Source organism: Sparus aurata, chromosome 10 (genome assembly GCF_900880675.1).
Source record: "Sparus aurata chromosome 10, fSpaAur1.1, whole genome shotgun sequence".
In the NCBI taxonomy this organism is placed as follows: Eukaryota; Metazoa; Chordata; class Actinopteri; order Spariformes; family Sparidae; genus Sparus; species Sparus aurata.
In genome coordinates, this window is record NC_044196.1 from 15793146 (window position 1) to 15813645 (window position 20500).

The window sequence follows — 20500 nt, forward strand, 5'->3', positions numbered from 1 at the left end:
TGCTTCTGTGATCTGTGTTTGTCTTCCATGATACAGAAGAAAACATGATCCTCATCAAAGAGAAAAAGACGTGGGAAGAAGCCTCAGACTACTGCATAAAGAATCACCGTGGCCTGGTGTCCATCACTGACAGCTCCCAGCAGAGATGGGCAGCAGAGAAAGCCAAGGAGGCCGACACTGGCTACGTCTGGCTGGGACTGCGCTACACCTGCGTTCTGGATTTGTGGTTCTGGGTCAATGACGAGCTGGTCTGCTATAAGAACTGGGCCTCAGATGAAGAGCCTGTTGAGTGGTGTGATAGGGCTGTGGCCATGAGCAAAGGAGAAGGACATGAGTGGCACACAAAGGCTGATAATGAGAAGTTTAATTTCATCTGTGCTTTACACTGAGTTACAGCATACACAACACTAACAGTGTACAGTTTGTGCCGTCTGTTATTCATTAAAGGGGCTCCATGTGACAATTTGAACGTTTTGTTTATGTATGTGAGAGGATTGTAACGTAGTGTGAAAGTGAGACCTCCTCTGTCTCTCGGTTGCCTCTACAAGCCTGTGGTCGATTTGATTAAGTTGTTTAAAGTTGCTGGACCGAGAATTTCTTTGTGAAGGACTTCGGGTCAGAAATTGTGCCCCTCGTCTCAGTGAGCAACAGTGGCTGATGTTAGCTTAGAAGTGGTTCACCAGAGCCCCTTTCATAAATTTGGTACGGGTCATAGTGCATTTGTGACACTAAACCTCTCTGAAAGTGTGAATCTTTTATCAATCTTGATGTTCTTTGGTATAATAATAATGAAGTGTGGATCTTTTATAGTTCTTTAATTTCTTTGGTATAATAATTATGAACTGTGGATTTTCTTCTTTTTAAACACTCAAGCAACTGATGAAAACAAAAACAAAACACTCCAACTGCATTTTGTACACAAATTGCCATGAAAGTACTTCAACTCTCACTTGTTTACATTTTCCATCCAACATCACTCCTGATGATAACGGAATATGCATTACATTTTCAGGATTTTAACCCTTTAAAAAGCAGTTTGTTTACATGAGGCTACTGTTTTCCAAAAGAAGATACAAAAGAATAGATAACATGATAATAATGTTATTTTTCTAAGGGAACTAGCATGTATTTAACCACATAACACAGTTAATTGCTGTGTTTAGTGTAAAACTACAAAAATGTATGCAAAACTCATCCAGGACCACAGAATGAGAGACTGATAATTGAATTTAAAATAGAAAAAGAATAAACACTTTTAGCCAAAATGTTTGCAATACACATTTATGCAGTTGAAATGATACAACAATGACACTTAAAAAGCATTAAATGTATCAACAGTTGCACGAGGGTCAATCCTTTGATTTCATTTAGTTTTTCTATATTAAATCAACTAAATGTAACTTCCTGAGAAACATAATTGACTATTCAGTCGCATCCCCAGGTTGTCAGATACTGGTGTTTTGGGTTGGCTTTAATGTATTTTTAGGAGGATAAATATGAACACAATGTACAATGTATTTCTTCTTACTCTTGTGAAAATATTCTACTTTTTGGTTCAGATATGGTGATGGTTACATTATGTAAAAACCTGTTTTTGACATGAATACATTTTTTTATGTTAACTGATTTTCTCTGAATAAACTGCTGAACCACGATGTCGGCCTCTATTTCATTGACTTGATTGAACATTTAAATAGCTCATTTAATACTGAAGACCATAGACTTCCCTTCAAAGAGAAGTATCTTTCTCTAAAAGCAAGAAATCTCTGTCTGTCTGTCTATGTGTGTGTGTGAGTGTGCCTCATATACCAATTTCAACATGGCTGCTGCGTGGTTTAAGGATGTGCAACGTCGTATTTGTTTGGACTACAATGATACCATTAATAATTATTTCATAAATGATTTACGAATTCCGCTAGCATTGTCAGCCATAGCCACCATAGACACGTGCCACAAGAGCCAATCACTGCAGAGCCCATCCCCATGCCCCACCTCCTGAGTCGACGGAAGCACCGGTGTGTCAAAATCACGTGACCAATTTAAGATGACGTAGCAGCAAGACACAGCCTCTGTGAGTCTTGGTTTTGACGTATGTGTTGGTGGCCTTCAAACTATATGCCAGTTTTTAAATCGTGTTGATAGGCCAAGTAAAACCGGACTTATGATAAATAATATGTTATAAACATTTTCGCGAACATTGCCATCTCGTTTGCTGTGCGTTTGGTGCAGGAAGACACGATCAAAACGGGCTTCTCTCACGAAAGTCTCCGCAAAGAAGCGTTTGCAAGCAAAAACACCTGTGCTACTCCCTTTCCAATTGGTGGAAAAACGCACCAAACCAACCAATCACAAAATTATATGGCAAGCCACGTGATTTGGTTGATGAGGAACAGGGGGAAGTTGTGGGAGGGACGGCGGTGAAAGAGTGACAGCGACAGTGACGGTGATAGAGAGCGACAGTGATAGCGAGTTTTAAGAGTTGAGAGATTTGTGACATTGAGTGTGTTTGGAGTGTATAGTTAGTGTGTTATGGAGTGTTTGGTGTAGTGTGTTTGGTGTGTAGTGGAGTGGTTTTTTTTGTTTAATGAGTCAAAACAATGAGGAGACTGCTGGATGTGGAGCAGGCAGTGCAGCTCTGTATTCAGCTGGAAGGAGCACAGGCAGACCTGAGCAATGCCTGCATTTAAATGTAAATAGTTGCATATAACTTTGCAAATTTCAAACAATTATGCACAAATTTGGCAAACAACAATTTATATTTGCATTATAAGCAGTGTTGGGGCTCGTTACTCAAAAAAGTAATATATTACACATTACACATTACTCTCAAAAATAGTAATGCCTTACATTACATGATTACTCCCTGAAGAAAGTAATTGGTTACATTACTAGTCCCGTTACTTGTTACATTCATGTTGCTCCACGGTTCCTTAGCAACAAGCTTTGTGTTTGTGCGTGCTGTCTCTGTAGGTGCTTCGTTAAGTTTGAGGTAGTGTTAGCAGCGGTGGAGAGAAGTTTCCAACACAGGCAAAGTGTGCACCTTACAGTCAAGTTATTTTCCTTACGTTCAACAACTTCAAAGTAATGTTCGTACCTCCAACTGTCAAAAGTGGCTTTACGCTTCAGGCAAGTTGCATACTGCAGCATGTTCTGCTCGTGTTGTTGATGCTGCCATTGTGCTTCCATTATTGATGGCCCCCGGCCCCCCTGCCATGCAAGATGCCGACCAGCACATCAGGGGAACTTGGGGTTAGAGCAGCTTGCCCAAGGACACTTCAACATGCAGACCAGGGGAAATGAACCAGCAGCCTTCCGATAACAAGACACTGGCTCTACTCTCTGAGCCACAGCCGCCCCGAACTGTCCTCTAGGGTGCCCTTCCAGTTCTCTAAAAATGACTAAATGCCCTTTTTTTAGCCCCTGCCACCCAAAGATCATTAGACCAATCTTTGAACTCGGCATCATGACTACATCTTACACAGTCGTGATCCTATCATGTTAACAAAATCTGTCCACGGACAGACATAATAACACCTGGCAGAATGCTCAAAGCTCCTCCTGTGGTACTTCCCGCTAAAACAGGTGACAACTAGTAATATGGACCAGGGGTGTAAAGTATGTAAAGTAAGAGGCCCTACTTTCAGCACCCTTGCTCGGACCACACCCACCTTCAAACTCGGCCTTCATAATGATCTCAACTTAGCACCTGTAAAGTTTCATGACTGCACCCAGGGCCGTTTCTGTCTTTTTGGGGGCCCTATGCAAGATGCTGTTTGGGGGCCCCTATTTTGTCAAACTACGATGGATAGATTCCTAACCCTTTTGGATGATCCATAAAGATGCAACAATCTATTACATTTTAAGAGGAAAAACAGGTTAGAGTCGTGAAAGCCTCTCTCAAATTAAAATCAAACATCTTAAGTTGACCCACACTAGTAAGTTGAACTAATAGAAAATGATAATACAAGGTAAACAATACGGATCCTTGAAAGGTCAATAAATGAAACTGATGGAGTGTCCTCAATTTTATTTTATTTTAAGTTGACATTAAACATATAACATACATACACCCAAAACTAAAGTTAAAGAGTTGTAGAGAAAATAAAATAGGCTATTACTTAGAAAAGAAAATCACAATGAGTCAGCATCCATATCAATATGTAAACAATAAAAACAAAAAAACTAACTAGAATAATACTGTTGAGGTAGTAAGGAACCTTTCAAATGTAACACAAGCCCTTCAGGACCAACACAATAAACCAGCATACAATAAAAATGCAACAATGAAAACAAACCAACAGTAAAAACAATACTTTAAAGGAACCATACAGAACTATATAACACAATCACACCACTTTGTGATGATTATCAGTATCATCTGAGTCTTGTGTTTTAAGCAGATCTACCCTAAGCCCCTCCTCAAAATTTCTGCTTCCTTGCTGGCTCCAAAATACTTCAGAATTGCTCCTGCAAAGACGAAACTTCTCAGGTTACCAAGCAAAACAGATCCTAAGCATACTATATAATTGAGTTCTGTTACACTAATGGAGAAATTCATAATCTGTTTTTATTTTAAACCTTGCAATATACAGCACAGTGTCCCTTTAAAGCATGCACCCACTTTTAAAGTTGTCACTTTTAAGCAGTTTCAAAGAGTTATAAAACACAGATAAATGACTGATGAGCTTTATGTGATATTGAAGGAATATCTCCACTGGATGAGGATACAGCAGACACAGAGCCGTTTCTTGCTATAAGCGGACTATGCGGGTGCATAGGGCCCCCGCCCCACTAGGGGGCCCCCTCAAGTTGCAATGTCAGCTGCAATACCTGAGGAATGACCCGAAGGAAAATATGTGAAAAGGACCTGACACCTTGCCCGCTGAGAGGTCAAATCTGATGTCTACCACGCCGCGTTGCTATGACGACCAGTACTACTAAACTAGGAGGGGGCGGGGAATTGCGCCGAGCCGTAAGTTCAAGTCATTCACGGCATGGCGTCCAAACTACTGTATTCATCTGGCGCAGAAAAAAGAAGAAACCAGATGAAGGAAAACGCTCGCTGGATAAAGGTAAGGGTTTTTTTTTCATTATGTGGGTTGGAGGGGCTAGGTGAAATGCCGAAGTTTTTAGCTAGCTTAAGTGTTTGCTTTAGGAGAGGGCTAAAATAAAAAAAGATTTTATTTGCAAATGTTTATGTCCTGACATCACATCTTTGTTTACCGCCTCTCCCACCTCTCGTCTACAGAACAACAAGTCCTTGTTAACGAAGGACAGTCATAAAGATCAAAAAAGAAAATAGAAATATAAGATGTTTCCGGAAATAAATAGAGCAAAAAGGCAAAGTGGAATGAAAACACATACTTCACACTGATGTTATGTCTTTGAGTGTGTTGCCTACTATTGAATTCTGGGTGTATAATTCTGTTTGATGACATAAAGGATAAAGTATGGAAGCTTAATGTGACGTCACCATTCTGTTGTGTTGTGACTGATCATTTATTAATATTTTCAGTAAAAACCCTTAAAATGCAAAAATGTAAGAAACAGTTATGTTAAACTAGACAAGGAATGTGTGTGTGTGTGTGTGTGTGTGTGTGTCTGTGTCTGTGTGAGTTTGTGTGTGTGTGTGTGTGTTTGTGTGTGATCTGCTGTGCCTTATTTGTTCTCCATTGTTAACACACCTCTCTTGCAGGACAACAAGGGATCCTTGTCAACGATGGTCAGCTCCCCAGAAATGACAAACATCTGAGCCCGTGTTGTTTTAATATCAAATTCTGTGTCATGTCAAATCTATCCATTCTGAAATATTTTTTTTGTTTTGTTGTGTGATGTTCGTTATTGAACATAGACTCACTAACAACAGTGGATAACAATATTCATTCATTAGTGAAACTTACTATTCAGTGTTCTGTTTTTGTTCAAACTGTACCAGAGGGGTGTTTTGAATTACTCAGCAAATAGCCTGAAGTGTGCCAGTTAAATGATTACAGATATTAACTGTTAAAATGTGATAAATCAATACAAAATTAACCTATTTTAAAAAGCTTTAACAAAATAAATCGAACAAAATGGTGAATAGATCAAAGTGATGAAAATAACGAAAGATTATCTGGTGTCATACACCAACACAACTTTTGTTATGGTAACACTTTTACAGGTCACGCAAGTTCATGGTAAGTGGGTGTGAATTGCCAAGAAACATATCTGAAATTTGATGTTCTTTGAAATTACCCCCAACCTACCATAATAACTACCTCAGAACTGGTTGGAACTTAGCCCAACATTGTAAATTAACTTTCTTAAACAAGCATCTATTAATAGCAATATCAATAGCAGGTAGTTCTGAAACTTCCAATTGGTTTCTGACTAGCTTTCCACTAATAGCTACATTTGAATTTTCTATAGGTTTCTGCATATCCCTTCAGAAGGCGGCTACATTGAAGTGAGTTGCTGCTTGATTTCCAACTATTGTAACTTTTAGAAAGAGGGAAATTAGTTCCTTGATTCTTGATTATTAAGTTGTATTTGTTAGTGATACATAATTGAGGAAAGCTGTTCCAAAGTTGGACTGATCTACTGAGATTACAGAAAAGGGTGAAATCTAATTGATTTGAAATGTACTGCAATAATCAACTAAACTTGTTGGAAATGAACAACTCACTTTAATTTAGTGGCCTAAAGAGGGGAAGTTAAGCAAAGTTCAATTCGAAGTTTCCTCGAAGTGTATTGAAATCAAAACATTTGGAGGTTATTGTGGTAAATAGGGGTTAATTTAAAAGAGGTTTCAAATATGTTACTTGGTAATTACCACCTACATACCATCAAATTTTGGTATCTGTAAAAATACAATTTTTCCATTGTTTTGTATAAGTTTAAAAATTATTAATGGTGCAATAGGCCATTCTGGAGGAAGATACTTGATATTTGATTGATTAATGATTAATGCTTTGGGTTTGTGGGTGAGGCCATCCAACAGTCATAAATGCACAAATGTGAACAATCAACAATCACCCATCATCCACATTGCATCTTTATTTCTACTGCATGTTAGTGACAGTGGTATTCTTGTAATTTAGCAAACATTCTTAAATTGTTGATGAGATAAAGATGCATGTCTCAGCAACTTGATAGCTTTTTCATGATAAATGTATCTTGCACAGTAAATTAAGGAACTTTAGGTCATGCCATATGCAGGATATGTACGTAATGTTATGGATTTTTGGTGATGTACTGGATATTCCAAATTATAAATGGTATTCAAAAGGTGCTTTGGTAAAACTGTTCGTGTTTTAGTTTGGGAGAGGACATCAACTATTTTCAAAACCAAACATAGTACAAATAGTTTTTTTACATGATTTACTGCAATAACCGACAATGAACACAAGAGGGTGCTGCTCATACTGTATTTTCCCTGCTTTGAGAGGCAGGCTGGTGAACACAAGTTGACATTGCAGGAGGTGCAGAGAGTAGTGCTCAGTCACCAGAGAAAGAAGAAGAGACTGTATCGACTGAGTTAACTGTTTTTCATTTATTGTTATGGAGAAGGCTCATGCATTAAAATCTACTTGAAAATTATAAACATGCCTTGGGTTTTTGAGATTTTTCATTGACATTTTGCTGTAAATTTGCTTGAGATTTGTAAATGACTGTTAGAAAACTGAGAAGGTGAGCCAGGATGGCTATACAGACTTGTAAAGACTTGATTTCACACTGTTGTTGCATGAGCAGTTTTTCCTCAGTGTAGAAACATGTGTTGTTTATCATCATTTACACTGGGAAGACAAGAAAGCCACTGAATGTCGTGTGTCCATTCCAGTTGTCATACACTCTGCCGTTATCCCACAGCTCCATGTGCACCTTGTCACCAGCAGTCAACTGCAGGACAGCAGAGTTACTGCTAATGTCTGAGCCATCATCCGAAATGTTGTCATAGGTCGAAATTTGACGGGCGCCGTTCTTCATCAGAATGGCCCCCGCTATGTGAGTGTTGTAGCCATAGGTGCTGAAGGTGAAGTAATAGAGACCGTTCACCGAAGCTGTGAAGACTCCTGCAACAGAGCAGAGATGCAAGATGAGTTACTTAAATAAGAAGTAGATTTAAGTTTCAGGTCTTCACATTTTATTGAAGGCAGAGCTACTTTGAGGGAAGTTATGTATTACTAATTAACATTTGTGAAGATCTACCGAATATAAGCTCATGGAATCAATGGTTAGAATGTATCCTATGATGTTCCTGTAATGATTGTCTGACTATCTATCTATCTATCTATCTATCTATCTATCTATCTATCTATCTATCAATCTATCTATCAATACACTACATGGCCCCAACAATTGCATTTTTGAACTTTGATACATAGCTAACCCTCAGAACAAGCAGTTGAGGGATTTCTTTTGTCTCAACTGCATTATTGTGTTTCATTGCATTACATAAATCCTGCACCTCTTTATTGGAAACAGAACAACAATCATAGCTTCAAGAATGGGAAAACTCAATAAAGGATTTGGCAGCTTTAAACTCCAACCAGCACTAGAAAACATGAGACAGTCAAACAGTATCACAAATTCTTCTTCTTTGTGTGATCTTGTTTGAAATACCAGAAGCATGAGTGTGTGAGTTTTACAGCTTCAGGACATTCCGTGTCCACAAGAAGGGTTTCAACTTTAGAAAAACAACAAATTTATCTCAAACGACTACTACTGCTAAACAATTATATGATTCTGATAAAGCAGTTTAATGTGTCAAACCAATAGCAAAATGTTTAAAGTAACATGAAAATGTCCTGTACCTGTACTTTGGTCATAACCACCAGTGTTTGAGAAGATCCTTTTGAAAACCAGAGTCTTATCTGTACTTGGTCCGCTGTAAATCTCCCCGGAGTTTGACAAACAGGCCGAGAACGCGATCTGAGGAGCATCTGTCAACAGATAGTTACATGGAGACGTCATAAAAGTTTGATTCAGGGTGATAACTCTCAATGACTTACATCTTTTATATTTTAAAAAATAAGCCCTTAAAAAGGTGAAATATATAAGAATGAACCACCTGCCAAAGTCATACTACACAGCAGTATATTACCAGAGTAATCGCTAACTGCTGCTAACTGTGGCTGCTGTTAACTAGTAAGCTCAGTTATTGGTGCAGCTGGCGGTAAGGACTAGGAGCTCTGGGACAAAAGGGACTGTTTGAGATTACAACGCTAGCACAGGAGCTTTGGCTGGGACGGGCCAGGCTAGCTGGTTGCATGCTAACTCCAGGAGATATCTCTGTGATAAAATATGTAGATATCACAATTGTTATTGAATTGTCATTTCTTCACATTCACTTGATTTTTTTAAGGTCAACGAAATACATAATAAATGTCGTCATTTTAGACATTTCAATGCCGAAATGTTACATATTAAACCTTTAAATACTGTAAGGTTGATCATCTTACCTTTAGCGCTGCTCTGTTTCAGCTTATCAATCTCCTCCTCTGTGGCATTAAGTCTCATTCCCATGTCTGTACAAGTTTAAGAAAGTTAATGACAAAAATCCAAATGCATTTCTCAAAATATTGGGTTGGAATTAAAGGAGAAGGCCGGCCATTTTTAACCCATATCCCTGCTGATCAAGGTTACCGAGTGCTGTCATTAGGATAAATAACGAGAACATTTGGCACAATATTTACCGAGTATCAGAACGGCAGCTAAAGCGTACCCATAGGGGCAGACATAACCGGAAGTAAAACTTAAGGATGTCTGCCCCCATAGGTTCGCTTTAGCTGCCGGCCTGATATCTGGTAAATATTGTGCAAAAAATTCACAGTATTTTTCCTACTGACAGCACTCGGGAACCTCGATCAACAGGGATATGAGTTAAAAACGGCCGACGTTCTCCTTTAATGTTTTCTTTTAATCACTATTAATCTTGTACCTTGATTCTCCTTGTTCAGTCTGTCCACTTCAGCTTTCTGTCTCGTCAGCTCATCCACGGTGGCGTTGAGTCTGGCCTCCAGAGCGTAAACGTCGCTCTGCCATCCGTCAAAAATTTTCAGTTTGTCCTCCAAGTTGTTTATGAATTCCACTTTAGCTCTCAGCCACTCTAAGGTATTCATGTAATCTCTCTGTACAAACCCTGGCTCCCCAAATGAGAGTCCCAGGAGGGTCAGCAGAAGCAAAGCCCCAAATTCCATTTCCTCAGAGTTTGTAGCCTCTGGGATATTTTCCTCGTGATGTGTGGAGGCTGGGTCTTTACTCTGTGGCTTTATATACAGTACATCTGCTTTTGTTTAGACCCTCAGGGAGTCCAGTTCTGGTCGTGTCCCAACAGGCCTGCAAATGTGATTTCCTGGAACATATGAACGGGAATGTGACATCCAAGGAGAAATGAGCAAAATGAGCTGTTAATATCTACAGTGGTCAGCAAGGCCACCAAGCATTTCATTCTTCATTCTACACCAAAAAACTAATAACCTGCTACAAGAACTTGGTTTTATTAGCAACACAGCAGCCTGAGGAAGGAAGCTGCTCTTTAGTCTACTTTGTTTCACCATCGTCATACATAAGCTCACTGATCCTACACAGCCAAAAACCATGACGTCATTGCTATGCATCCTGATGGTGCTGAGACTTGTTTCTCGTCGTACAATGCTCTACTGAAGCAGTTTTGACGATGTTACAGTCACGACAGACAGTGAGAGGCGCCCACGTGACGAGAAGTATGTCCGAAAAAACCTTCAACTTGAACAGATACAGGAGGGGATCCGTCTAAAACAGTGTAGCTCAAACTTTTTCAGACTAAGGACCACTTCATAAATAAAAAAAAGAACATATGTGATATTTCTAGTGCCTGAATGTCTTTGGTAAATAGACTCTACGGGGAGATTTAGTGATGGCCCGCTTATGTAAACATAATGGCGGCAGCAACGGGATGGTTTGAGAAACGAACTAAAGGCCTACGCATGCGAAAGAAAGTCGTCCCGACCTGATAATTGTCGTATTTGGTAGAAAAGAGTTAAAAGTTAAAGTTAAAAGTTGTGTTGATCATCCAGTTCTCTCTCATCTTTGCAGTGCAGATATTATAAAAAGGTAAAACTTGTTTACAGGCCCCTCAGAGACGACAGTAATGTGCTGTCTGATGTGAGCAGGGATGCAAAGTCGTATGCAAAGGAGCCACCGGGCCGTGGCTATTTGCATCGGCAGCGTCTCGTAGAAAATATATTTCTACTCAACTCATTTGCAGCTGTAAATATGTTCTGAGGAAGGACAACACTGAAAGAATGACGCTCTGTGTTGACATGAGTAAATGTTAATCAAGGCACATGACAAGTGGCAGAAATGTTGATACATTAATTTTTTTTCAACCAATAGTCTTGCAGTGCACCATTAAAATGCAACGACTACAGCGTCAGTTGTTGTTTTAATGGTCAAAAAGGTCAGCAGTGCACTTAATCGACCCATCTAACATGTCCATGGTTGGTCAGGTGTGATTGAAGCGAGCCCTTTTCTTTCAAACCTCATTCATCTGCATCATTTCCACCAGCTGCATTTTGTGTCTAACATGCATTTTGTTTGCGTGATACACAATGATTATAATATGTTTCTCAGTGGGGGGGAAAGTTTCCTGGTCATGATAAAGATCTGAATCCTGCGTTTTTTCAATATTCAAATGCCGACATCGGCGGGCGAGAGGAATAATAAAGTGTTGTGAGTCGTCTACGTCGCCACAGAGTGGAGAGAGGAAGCTGAGGAGAGCGGGAGAGACGTCAGACGAGGTGAGCCGAGACTCTGCTGTGTTATTTGACATTAACGTTAAAGGTGCAGTCTGTAGTTTCAGGGAAGGAATCGTAATCAGAAGAGAAAGATGTTGTTGACTGATTTATTTATGCCCAAACAAACCAAACTGTTGTTTTCATGACTAAATAAACAAACTCACGTTAAAGGACAACACAATTTCATACTGATTTACTCTGTTTATATGTGGCGGACCCTGCCACCTTTCTAGCTGCAAACGATGTTCTGGGGACACTGAGTTTGCATAATTACCTTATTTATGATTCTGAGTTTGTATTTCTTCTCCAAAACTACGTACCGCCCCTTTAATGTCTGTATAGGGGTCGACATTTTTATCTTTTCATCCCGGTGCATCTCAAATCTAATTTATACAATGAAATGAGTGTTTTACTGTAATACTGAAAGTTATGCGACAGCTTGTTTGCATCTCAAACAATATTTTTGGACTACGGATGTTAATCGATCCGTCTTTAATCGATTAATACAAATAAATATATGTAAAGATGACAATCAGATATGGACACAAATTCATCAAAAAATAATGAGTGAAACAATATGTAATGATAACATACAGAATACTGGTATAAGAATTAATTAGAATATTTATTGGCCTCAAAATGGGTTGATTTGTTTCGCCAGGCGTTAAAGATTGTCAGGTGAGAGCTAATCTTTAAAAATCGTCATATCAATAATACAATAGAAATGTTTTTCCTGTTTTTTTTTTTTTTTTGTATGTTGTTAAGTAGGTGCACAATACGAGTGCAGATGTAATCAGAAAGGGTGAAAAAAATAATAATTTTATTACGGCTCTTCTTAACAGATTTTTTGATCTTTGTATTATTTACCTGATCATTTAAGTCACTGTCTGTCCTGATGTAGCCGACTCTAGACTCTAAAGTTGAAACTCTGGAAAAACAGCCAACATATTTCATATTTCATTCACGAATAACCAATGATCAATTGTTAAGGCAGCTGATTATCAAATATAGAAATAGTTCAAAACCCTATTTTGGAACATAATTCCATCAAATACAACCCCTGTTCAGTGATATTACCTGTACAGAGGATTGTTGTTTCATCAGTGGGTTGTTTAACTTGCTATCCAGTTTTTATCACCCAGTTAATGTGTCAGATCAAAACACTGATTATCTTGATTATCCAACATAACCGGGATTATTAACCCCAATGAGGAAGGTCATGTCTCCGCCCGTGTCCGTTTGTTGACTGATTGGTTGGTTTGACAGCAGGATTACATAAAACCTGCAGAATGGATTTCAACAAAACTTAGGCGGAGGATGAGCGCCGGCCCAGAATAGACCCCGATGACTCATTTGCAAATTTAAATGCGACTTTCATAAAACTTGAAATATAAAAAGATAATTCTCAAAGTAATCTTACGTTTTTCATCCTGTTCGCCTGTAGCTGAAAAGAAAAAAATTCTGGCAAGCGAAACATTCTGCTTTTATGTTCACTTTTTATTAATACAAGGTCATATTTACACTTTACATACAGTGTTGTGTGGAAGAACCAACTGTAGAGTACAGGACAAGGTGCAGCGCCCCCTTCTGGTGGTGAGAGACAGTAACACTGGTGTGTGTGAGTGTGGACCCAATGTCCAGTCCGGCAACTTTTGTACTTGAATTGCCAATTTCTGTTTGCTTACACAAGTACAAAACAAAACTGATTAGAGACGGATATCCACAGCTGATGACTGACGTATACATGAAACGTATCACCCGTCACTGTTTTGAGGGTCGAGCAGCAGATAAATCAAAAAAAAAAAAATGCACCTTCCACTTAGTAGCACATAGAAAAGCTCTGTAATGACAAAATATACCTGGTGTGTTCACAGTTATGACTTTTAATTTTGGTATTTTAAAACAACAGTTTTTCATGATCCCCAGATGTCCCCTGATCAAGTTTTAAAGGTACTGATGTGCCACTGAAAACTTTTCCTTTGTAAAAAAAAAAAAAAAAAAAGGGCAGAAATTTAAACTCAGATTTTTTAAATTAACCATATTAATGAGGTAATTGTTTTTTTTTTTCAATTAGGGGAATAAAGAAGCCGTTTCTCAGAGGAAAATAAAGTCCCTCTGAGACACCGTTCAAAGCTACAAAACTGTCAGGGTCCGTGTTACAATTACTAGAGAAGAGTAGAAACACTTCATTAACCAAAAGCTGAATGATATATATATATATATATATCTATAAAAGAAAAAAAAATGCAGGAAAAGTAAAAAATGAGTCAATAAGACAAAGTAGCAAGAAAAGCAAAGTGCAAATCAATGAAAACACAAAGAACAAATAAAACTAGAACATACCATGAGGTCAAATGGAGAAGCGCTAGAATAACACTGACAAGACAAGGGAGCACAAAGACTATACAGACACACTGACGAGGGGATGAGGTGCAGGTGGAGTGAGACGGGCGAGGAGAGGTGAGGTAAGTCACACAGAGGGGAGGAGCCGACACAAGAGGTCACGATTTCAAAATAAAACGGGAGGTAACGGAACAACAGACTCCAGTATCGTGACAGTCAGAGCGGTGTGACGCTGTGTTTGTTTGTTCAGTCGCGAAAAAACAAAGAGTTTGTCCGACATAAAATCAAACATCCCATTGAAATTCCTTCCCCCAAAAACTACAGAGCGCACCGTTAAAAACTTCCTTTCAACCGAGATTTTGGGGCCAGGAACAATAAAACCATCCAAGCGAAATAATTCACTGCAGGACTGTTGTACTGTACTGATACTCTACAGGTGTTTCTGATATTTTGTCCAGGTGCTCAGTCTGTTTAATCATCTGTATTTTAGTCAAAATGACACATTTTAATGGATGAACAGCTGTTAAAGGTTCTTATACTATGACTTTACTCACTGACGATTGATTTTCCTTTTCTTTTCAGGCCTGTTAACTGGACATATACAACAGTTTCACTGTGTTTCCCTGCAGCTGCTAAACTGTTTGTGTTTCATTCACTCACATATCAGTTTCATCTCACAGAGCAAAGATGCAGTGGAGTCTGTTTCATCTCGTTCTGATGGGTAAGTGGATCTCATTTCCAGCTGTGCGATAGCAAAAATAAATAGACTCAGAGCCCCATTGGAAAGACAGAAAGGATGGTGTAAGTAGTGTGTGTGATCGGGGTTCTCCTGATTGTACGTTAATAAACAGATGCTTGTTGTGTCAGCGGCTCCAACACTGCAGTATCTTCATGTTGTTTTAGGTCAGTGCCTCTTCCTCGTGTGTCCCCTCCATGTCTACTACTTTATTAACAGGCAAAAGACATGGGATGAAGCCCGGAGATATTGCAGAGAAAACTACACTGACCTGGCCACAGTGTATGACATGAATGACATACAGAGACTCAGTGACTCAGTCCATGAAGATGAAGCCTGGATTGGGCTGCACAACAACGGAAGCCAAGACAACAGGGTGTGGCGCTGGTCTCTGCCGGGGGTGGAGGTCACTAGAGAGTGTTGGGACAACGGTCAACCAAATGATCAACTAGGTGCTGCCGAGAACTGTGTGATGATCAATAATAATAATGAATGGCATGACGCCAAATGCAGTGATGTGCGTCCTTTCATCTGCTATGATGGTGAGAGTATGTAGCTAATAATCCACATTCAAACTTGATTCACTGTTTCATCTGTACAGTATGTTATAAAATGGACTGACTTGATAGGATGCATATTTCCTCAAGACATGAATGGTGATGCAAGTTTTTCTGTTGGCTCCAAAGACAAGAAGCAATCCAGTAAAAAATACAGAATTCACAGTCAGAAGACCTGGTCAGAGGCTCAGAAGCACTGCAGAGAAAAGCACACTGATCTGGTCAGTGGACTCGATCAGTTACGAGACAATAATTTCACAAGTGAGATAAAGAAATTTGAGGTCCACTTCTGGTGGATCGGCCTGTTCAGAGACAGCTGGAGGTGGTCAGATGGGAGTAAAGCCTCTTTCAGAAACTGGGAGTCATTTGAAGATGACAACAGTGAGAAATGTGCTGTGACTCTGCTGCAAAGTCAAAAATGGGACTCTCGTGATTGTGGTGACAACAAACCCTTCTTCTGCTATAAAGGTGAGTTTAACAGGGTTGTATTATTCTTATTCATGCATTATTTCCTTCAGTGGTGGATTTATTTATTTCAACCAAATACTTATGAGAGTGTGAATATCAGGTGGTATCTGTGCTTTTGTTGTTGTTGTCTTTTTCATTAGAAGTGATCGTTCTCGTTTTTTAATGACGTCCCAATCTCCAGAGTAAATATGGGCAATTTCCTTTTCTGCAGACCACAAATACGTTGAACCTTTGACGTCGTTGCAACTATATGTTTCGTGAAAGTTCACAAAGACACAGCAGTCTTATCCAAAAAATATCCACTTTGTTGCCACGAACACGGCCGGAAAATGTCCCAGTAATATCCCGTGGTTACGCACTTCAACGTGTTGTGGCGCAGAGCATGTGAGCGGAGCTGAGCGGCGAGAATTTCCGCTCCCTGCTTACGTGGGTGTTCGCTCCATCGCTCAAAGTTAAACCAGACAGCTCCGCTCAAAGACCGCTCTCCGCTCACCTAAAATTTCATTCAGCTCCGGTGAAATCGCTCCACGCTTGCTCAAATTTAAAAGAGGGAGAGCAATTCCTGACGTTGCACCTATATGACCTGTCTGCTTGCTTTTCGAAATGTTTTACAAACTCCATCTCTCAACCCTAGACTCGTGGAGAGCGATATCGGAACAGAACTGGAGCGAAACGGAACCATCGCTCTGGCCTTTGGATTAAAACCTGCTCTGTGCTCCGTCTATATTTCGCACACTCCGCTCCGCTCACATGCCCTGTTGTGACGTCAGAGTGACCAGTGGGCTTCTGTTCGCCACAAATGTGCATAAAACGTCAAACATTTAATTTTAAACACTGGCTGTAAGTAAACAGTTTGATCAAATAATGTCCTTATCCCGTTTGTGTTAGTTAGGAGGACTGAAAGTGCCAAAATCCAACCAATCATTAATCATTAATTCATCATTAAATGCACCTAATAAATAAACGAAGGACGGCTCTAGATCATTTACAAAATCTGACATGAACTGATATTTCTGCTTGAATTTTCTTTTCATGGAAAAAAAAGTAGGCGGAAAAATTCAGATATAAATGTAAAAATCAATAACTGAAATGGAAAATTAAACTGGAAAGTAAGTAGTTATTATCAGTACAAAGGTAAATAAATTAATTCAGTATTATTTTTGGAAAAACAGATTCATTTCTTTTGTTAGGGCATTAATTCCTTTATTTATTTTTTGATTTCGGCAGTTTGAATTCTCTATATGTCCTACTAGAGACGTATTATGACACTGCTAGCTCTGAAGTAATACTGGATCCTAGTTTTCTAAACAGTTAAGTGAATAATGCTGCTTCTGTGATCTGTGTTTGTCTTCCATGATACAGAAGAAAACATGATCCTCATCAAAGAGGAAAAGACGTGGGACAACGCCTCAGACTACTGCATAAAGAATCACCGTGGCCTGGTGTCCATCACTGACAGCTCCCAGCAGAGATGGGCAGCAATGAAAGCCAAGGAGGCCGACACTGACTACGTCTGGCTGGGACTGCGCTACACCTGCGTTCTGGATTTGTGGTTCTGGGTCAATGACGAGCTGGTCTGCTATAACAACTGGGCCTCAGATGAAGAGCCTGTTGAGGAGTGTTACATGGCTGTGGCCATGAGCAAAGTAGAAGGACATGAGTGGCACACAAGGTCTGAAACTGAGAAGTTTAATTTCATCTGTGCTTTACACTGAGTTACAGCGTACACAACACTAACCGTGTACAGTTTGTGCCGTCTGTTATTCATTAAAGGGGCTCCATGTGACGTTTTGTTTATGGCCGTATGTGAGAGGATTGTAACGTAGTGTGAAAGTGAGACCTCCTCTGTCTCTCGGTTGCCTCTACGAGCCTGTGGTTGATTTGATGAAGTCATTTAATGCTGCTGGACCGTGAATTTCTTTGTGAAGGGTTTCGGGTCAGAATTCCAGTGGCTGTCCAAAGGAAGCGACTCTATGCACGTTGTCAAGCCCCTCGTCTGAGTTAGCAACAGCGGCTGATGTTATTTTAGAAGTGGTTCCACGGAGCCCCTTTAATAGATTTGGCACAGATCATGGTACATTTGTGACACTAAACCTCTCCTATAAGTGTGAATCTGAACCTTTTGATTTTCTTTGGTATAATAATTACGAAGTGTGGATCTTCTTTGTTAAACCCTCATGCAACTGATAAAAAAAATAATGATAATATACTCAGACCGTACATACATTTCCATAAAAATACTTTATATTTATATTGTTTTCAACTTTCACTTGGTGACATTTCCCATCCAACATCAGCCCTGATAATAACAACCAAATATTCATAACATCTTCTGGATTTTAACCCTTTAGATACCAATTTGTTTACACAAGGCCACTGTTTTTTAAAAGAAGACAATACAAAATAATGTTAGTTTCCAAGGGAACGAGCATTTATTTGACCAAATAATACAGTTAGTTGCTGTGTTTAGTGTAAAACTGCAAAAACTATGAAAAACTCATCCAGGACCACAGAATGAGAGACTGATAACATGGGATGTATGATTTTATGCTATGAATCAAACGTTTTAATGGCTCATATTATGTACAACAGCTTTAGTTGTCTGTCTATAAAGTATGCAGTGTGTTGTAGACATATTATATGAGCTGAGGCTGAAATTCAAAAGAGAAAAAGAATTTTTGCCAAAATGTATGCAATATGCATTTATACAGTCGAAATGATCCAACAATGCCATTTAAAAAGCATTTAATGTATCAACAGTTGCACGAGGGTCAATCCTTTGATTTCATTTGTTTTTTCTATATTAAATCAACTAAATGTAACTTCCTGGGAAACATAGTTGACTGTTGAGTTTCATCCCCAGGTTGTCAGATACTGGTGTTTTGGGTTGGCTTTAATGTATTTTTATGAGGACGAATATGAAAACACAACGTACACAATATTGTTTCTCTTGTCTTACTCTCATGGAAATATTCTACTTTTTGGTTCAGATGTGGTGACGGTTACATCAGGTAAAAACCTGTTTTAGTCATGATTACATTTTTATGTTGACTGATTCTCTCTGAATAAACTGTTAAACTACAATTTCGGCCTTTCCTTCACTGACTTGATTGAAATGCAACATTTAAATGGCTCATTTTATAGTGAAGACCATAGACTGCCCTTTAATGAGAAATATCTTCATAAAAAATAAAATAAAAGTTCATTAAAAACTAAATAAATAAACTTTATGTATCTTTAACATTCAACAACATGATGATTTTGGTTTCTACATTGGTGGGATTTTTAAATGCAACTAGCTAACGAGGAATGTGTTTGAGGTCACCAACAGATTAAAATTGGTGTTTTAAAGGTCAACAGGCAGCTCGTTAAAAGAGTTGAAACCTTTTAGTAGAAAGTCTGGTAAGGTGTCACCTATCAACACTAGAGGGCGCACCTGAACCACCTCTCCAGACTTTTGCTAGCACTGGAAACAGGGTTAATGAGTCCATGATGGTGAGGACCAGGGGCGGTTCTAGGATCGGACCTGTAGGGGGGCTAAGCTCATAAAGACAACACAACATGCATACTGTGTATTATAACTACTGACTTCATCATCAGGAGCAATTTGGGGTTCAGTATCTTGCTCGAGGAATATTCAGCATGCAGCTGGGGATCCCGAGGATTTAAACCAGCGACCTTGCGATAACTTTACGACCCGCTCTACCTCCTGAGTTACAGCCATCCCAATGTTACTGCTGGAAGGAATCCAATTAGTCGGGTTGGGTCTGTTCTATTGTGTATAATAATAATGATGATCAGTCAGAATGGATGATCACATAAGTTCTGTTCTATGTACATAGTCAGATCCTTGGCAACCAACATTATTATCAGTGAGTTTTATCTGTAGCAAGATGTTTTCTTCAAAAAGGCAGACTTTTGGAAGAAATGTGTGCTCACTGACATTGCAGAATTTAATGAATGAATAAATATGCAACTGTTCTGAAAAGGCCAAACCTGCACGTATTGATCTAATGCTTCTCACCGTCCTGAAAAAAAACAGCAAAAGTGCATCTTAGATGTCCCTATGGTGGATAAAACATGACAAAGTGTCCTCTAGGGTTCCCTCCCAGTGGAAAAAACATGATTAACTGTATATTTACATTAGATTTACATTTATCAGACACTTTTTGTCCAAAGCGACTTCCAGTAATTTATGCCTACATGATGGAGGTGGCTGCCATGCGAGGTGCCAACCAGCACATCAGGAGCAGTTTGGGGTTTGAGTATCTTGCCCAAGGACACTTCAACATGCAGACCAGGGGACCTGAACCAGCAGCCTTCCAAAGACAAGACGCTGGCTCTACTCTCTGAGCCACAGCCACCCCGAACTGTCCTCTAGGGTGCCTTTCCATGGCTAAAAACATCAAAGTGCCTTCCACGGTGCCCTTCCAGTGGAAAAAACATGAGAAAGTGCATTAGGTGAAGTAGGAGGCCTTACTTTCAACACCTTTGTACGGACCACACCTACCTATGAACTCGGCCTTCATTATGATCTCAACTAAGCACCTGTAAAGTTTCGTGACTGCAACACAATCTAGACAGACATACTGTGAAAACAGCTGTGTGTGTGTGTGTGATCTGCTCTGCCGCCTTTGTTT

At 39.4% G+C, this 20500-nt stretch overlaps 3 protein-coding genes across 5 annotated transcripts in view; 2 read left to right on the plus strand and 1 right to left on the minus strand.

Annotated features, from left to right (window-relative positions):
- The window catches only part of LOC115589543 (macrophage mannose receptor 1-like), a 5416-nt gene extending 3858 nt beyond the window's left edge, over positions 1-1558 (plus strand). The window contains exon 6 of the mRNA XM_030430491.1: positions 37-1558. Coding sequence (XP_030286351.1) covers positions 37-389 — 353 coding nt within the window. The 3' untranslated portion in view covers positions 390-1558. The remainder of the gene's footprint in view (positions 1-36) is intronic.
- LOC115589585 (complement C1q-like protein 2) overlaps positions 1-14175 on the minus strand; it is a 26933-nt gene extending 12758 nt beyond the window's left edge. Inside the window, exons 1-6 of one of the 3 annotated variants that reach the window (XR_003985544.1) lie at positions 14100-14175; positions 9920-10333; positions 9441-9506; positions 8793-8921; positions 7567-8051; positions 7393-7486 (exon numbers count right to left, since the gene is read on the minus strand). Coding sequence is in view for 2 of the 3 variants with exons in the window: in XM_030430568.1 (XP_030286428.1) it covers positions 7771-8051; positions 8793-8921; positions 9441-9506; positions 9920-10178 (735 nt within the window). In the remaining variant the exon portion in view is untranslated. Of the gene's footprint in view, positions 1-7392; positions 7487-7507; positions 8052-8792; positions 8922-9440; positions 9507-9919; positions 10334-14099 lie in introns of those variants that run through there. The other 2 variants (XM_030430568.1, XM_030430567.1) reach the window with 2 other exon arrangements.
- Positions 10658-18944, plus strand: LOC115589383 (secretory phospholipase A2 receptor-like). Its single transcript, XM_030430226.1, has 6 exons — positions 10658-10703; positions 11715-11759; positions 14682-14820; positions 15055-15377; positions 15522-15860; positions 17223-18944. Exons 1-6 carry the CDS (start codon positions 10658-10660, stop codon positions 17573-17575), a joined length of 1245 nt encoding a protein of 414 aa, XP_030286086.1. The 3' UTR covers positions 17576-18944.
- Positions 18945-20500: the final 1556 nt, after the last annotated feature.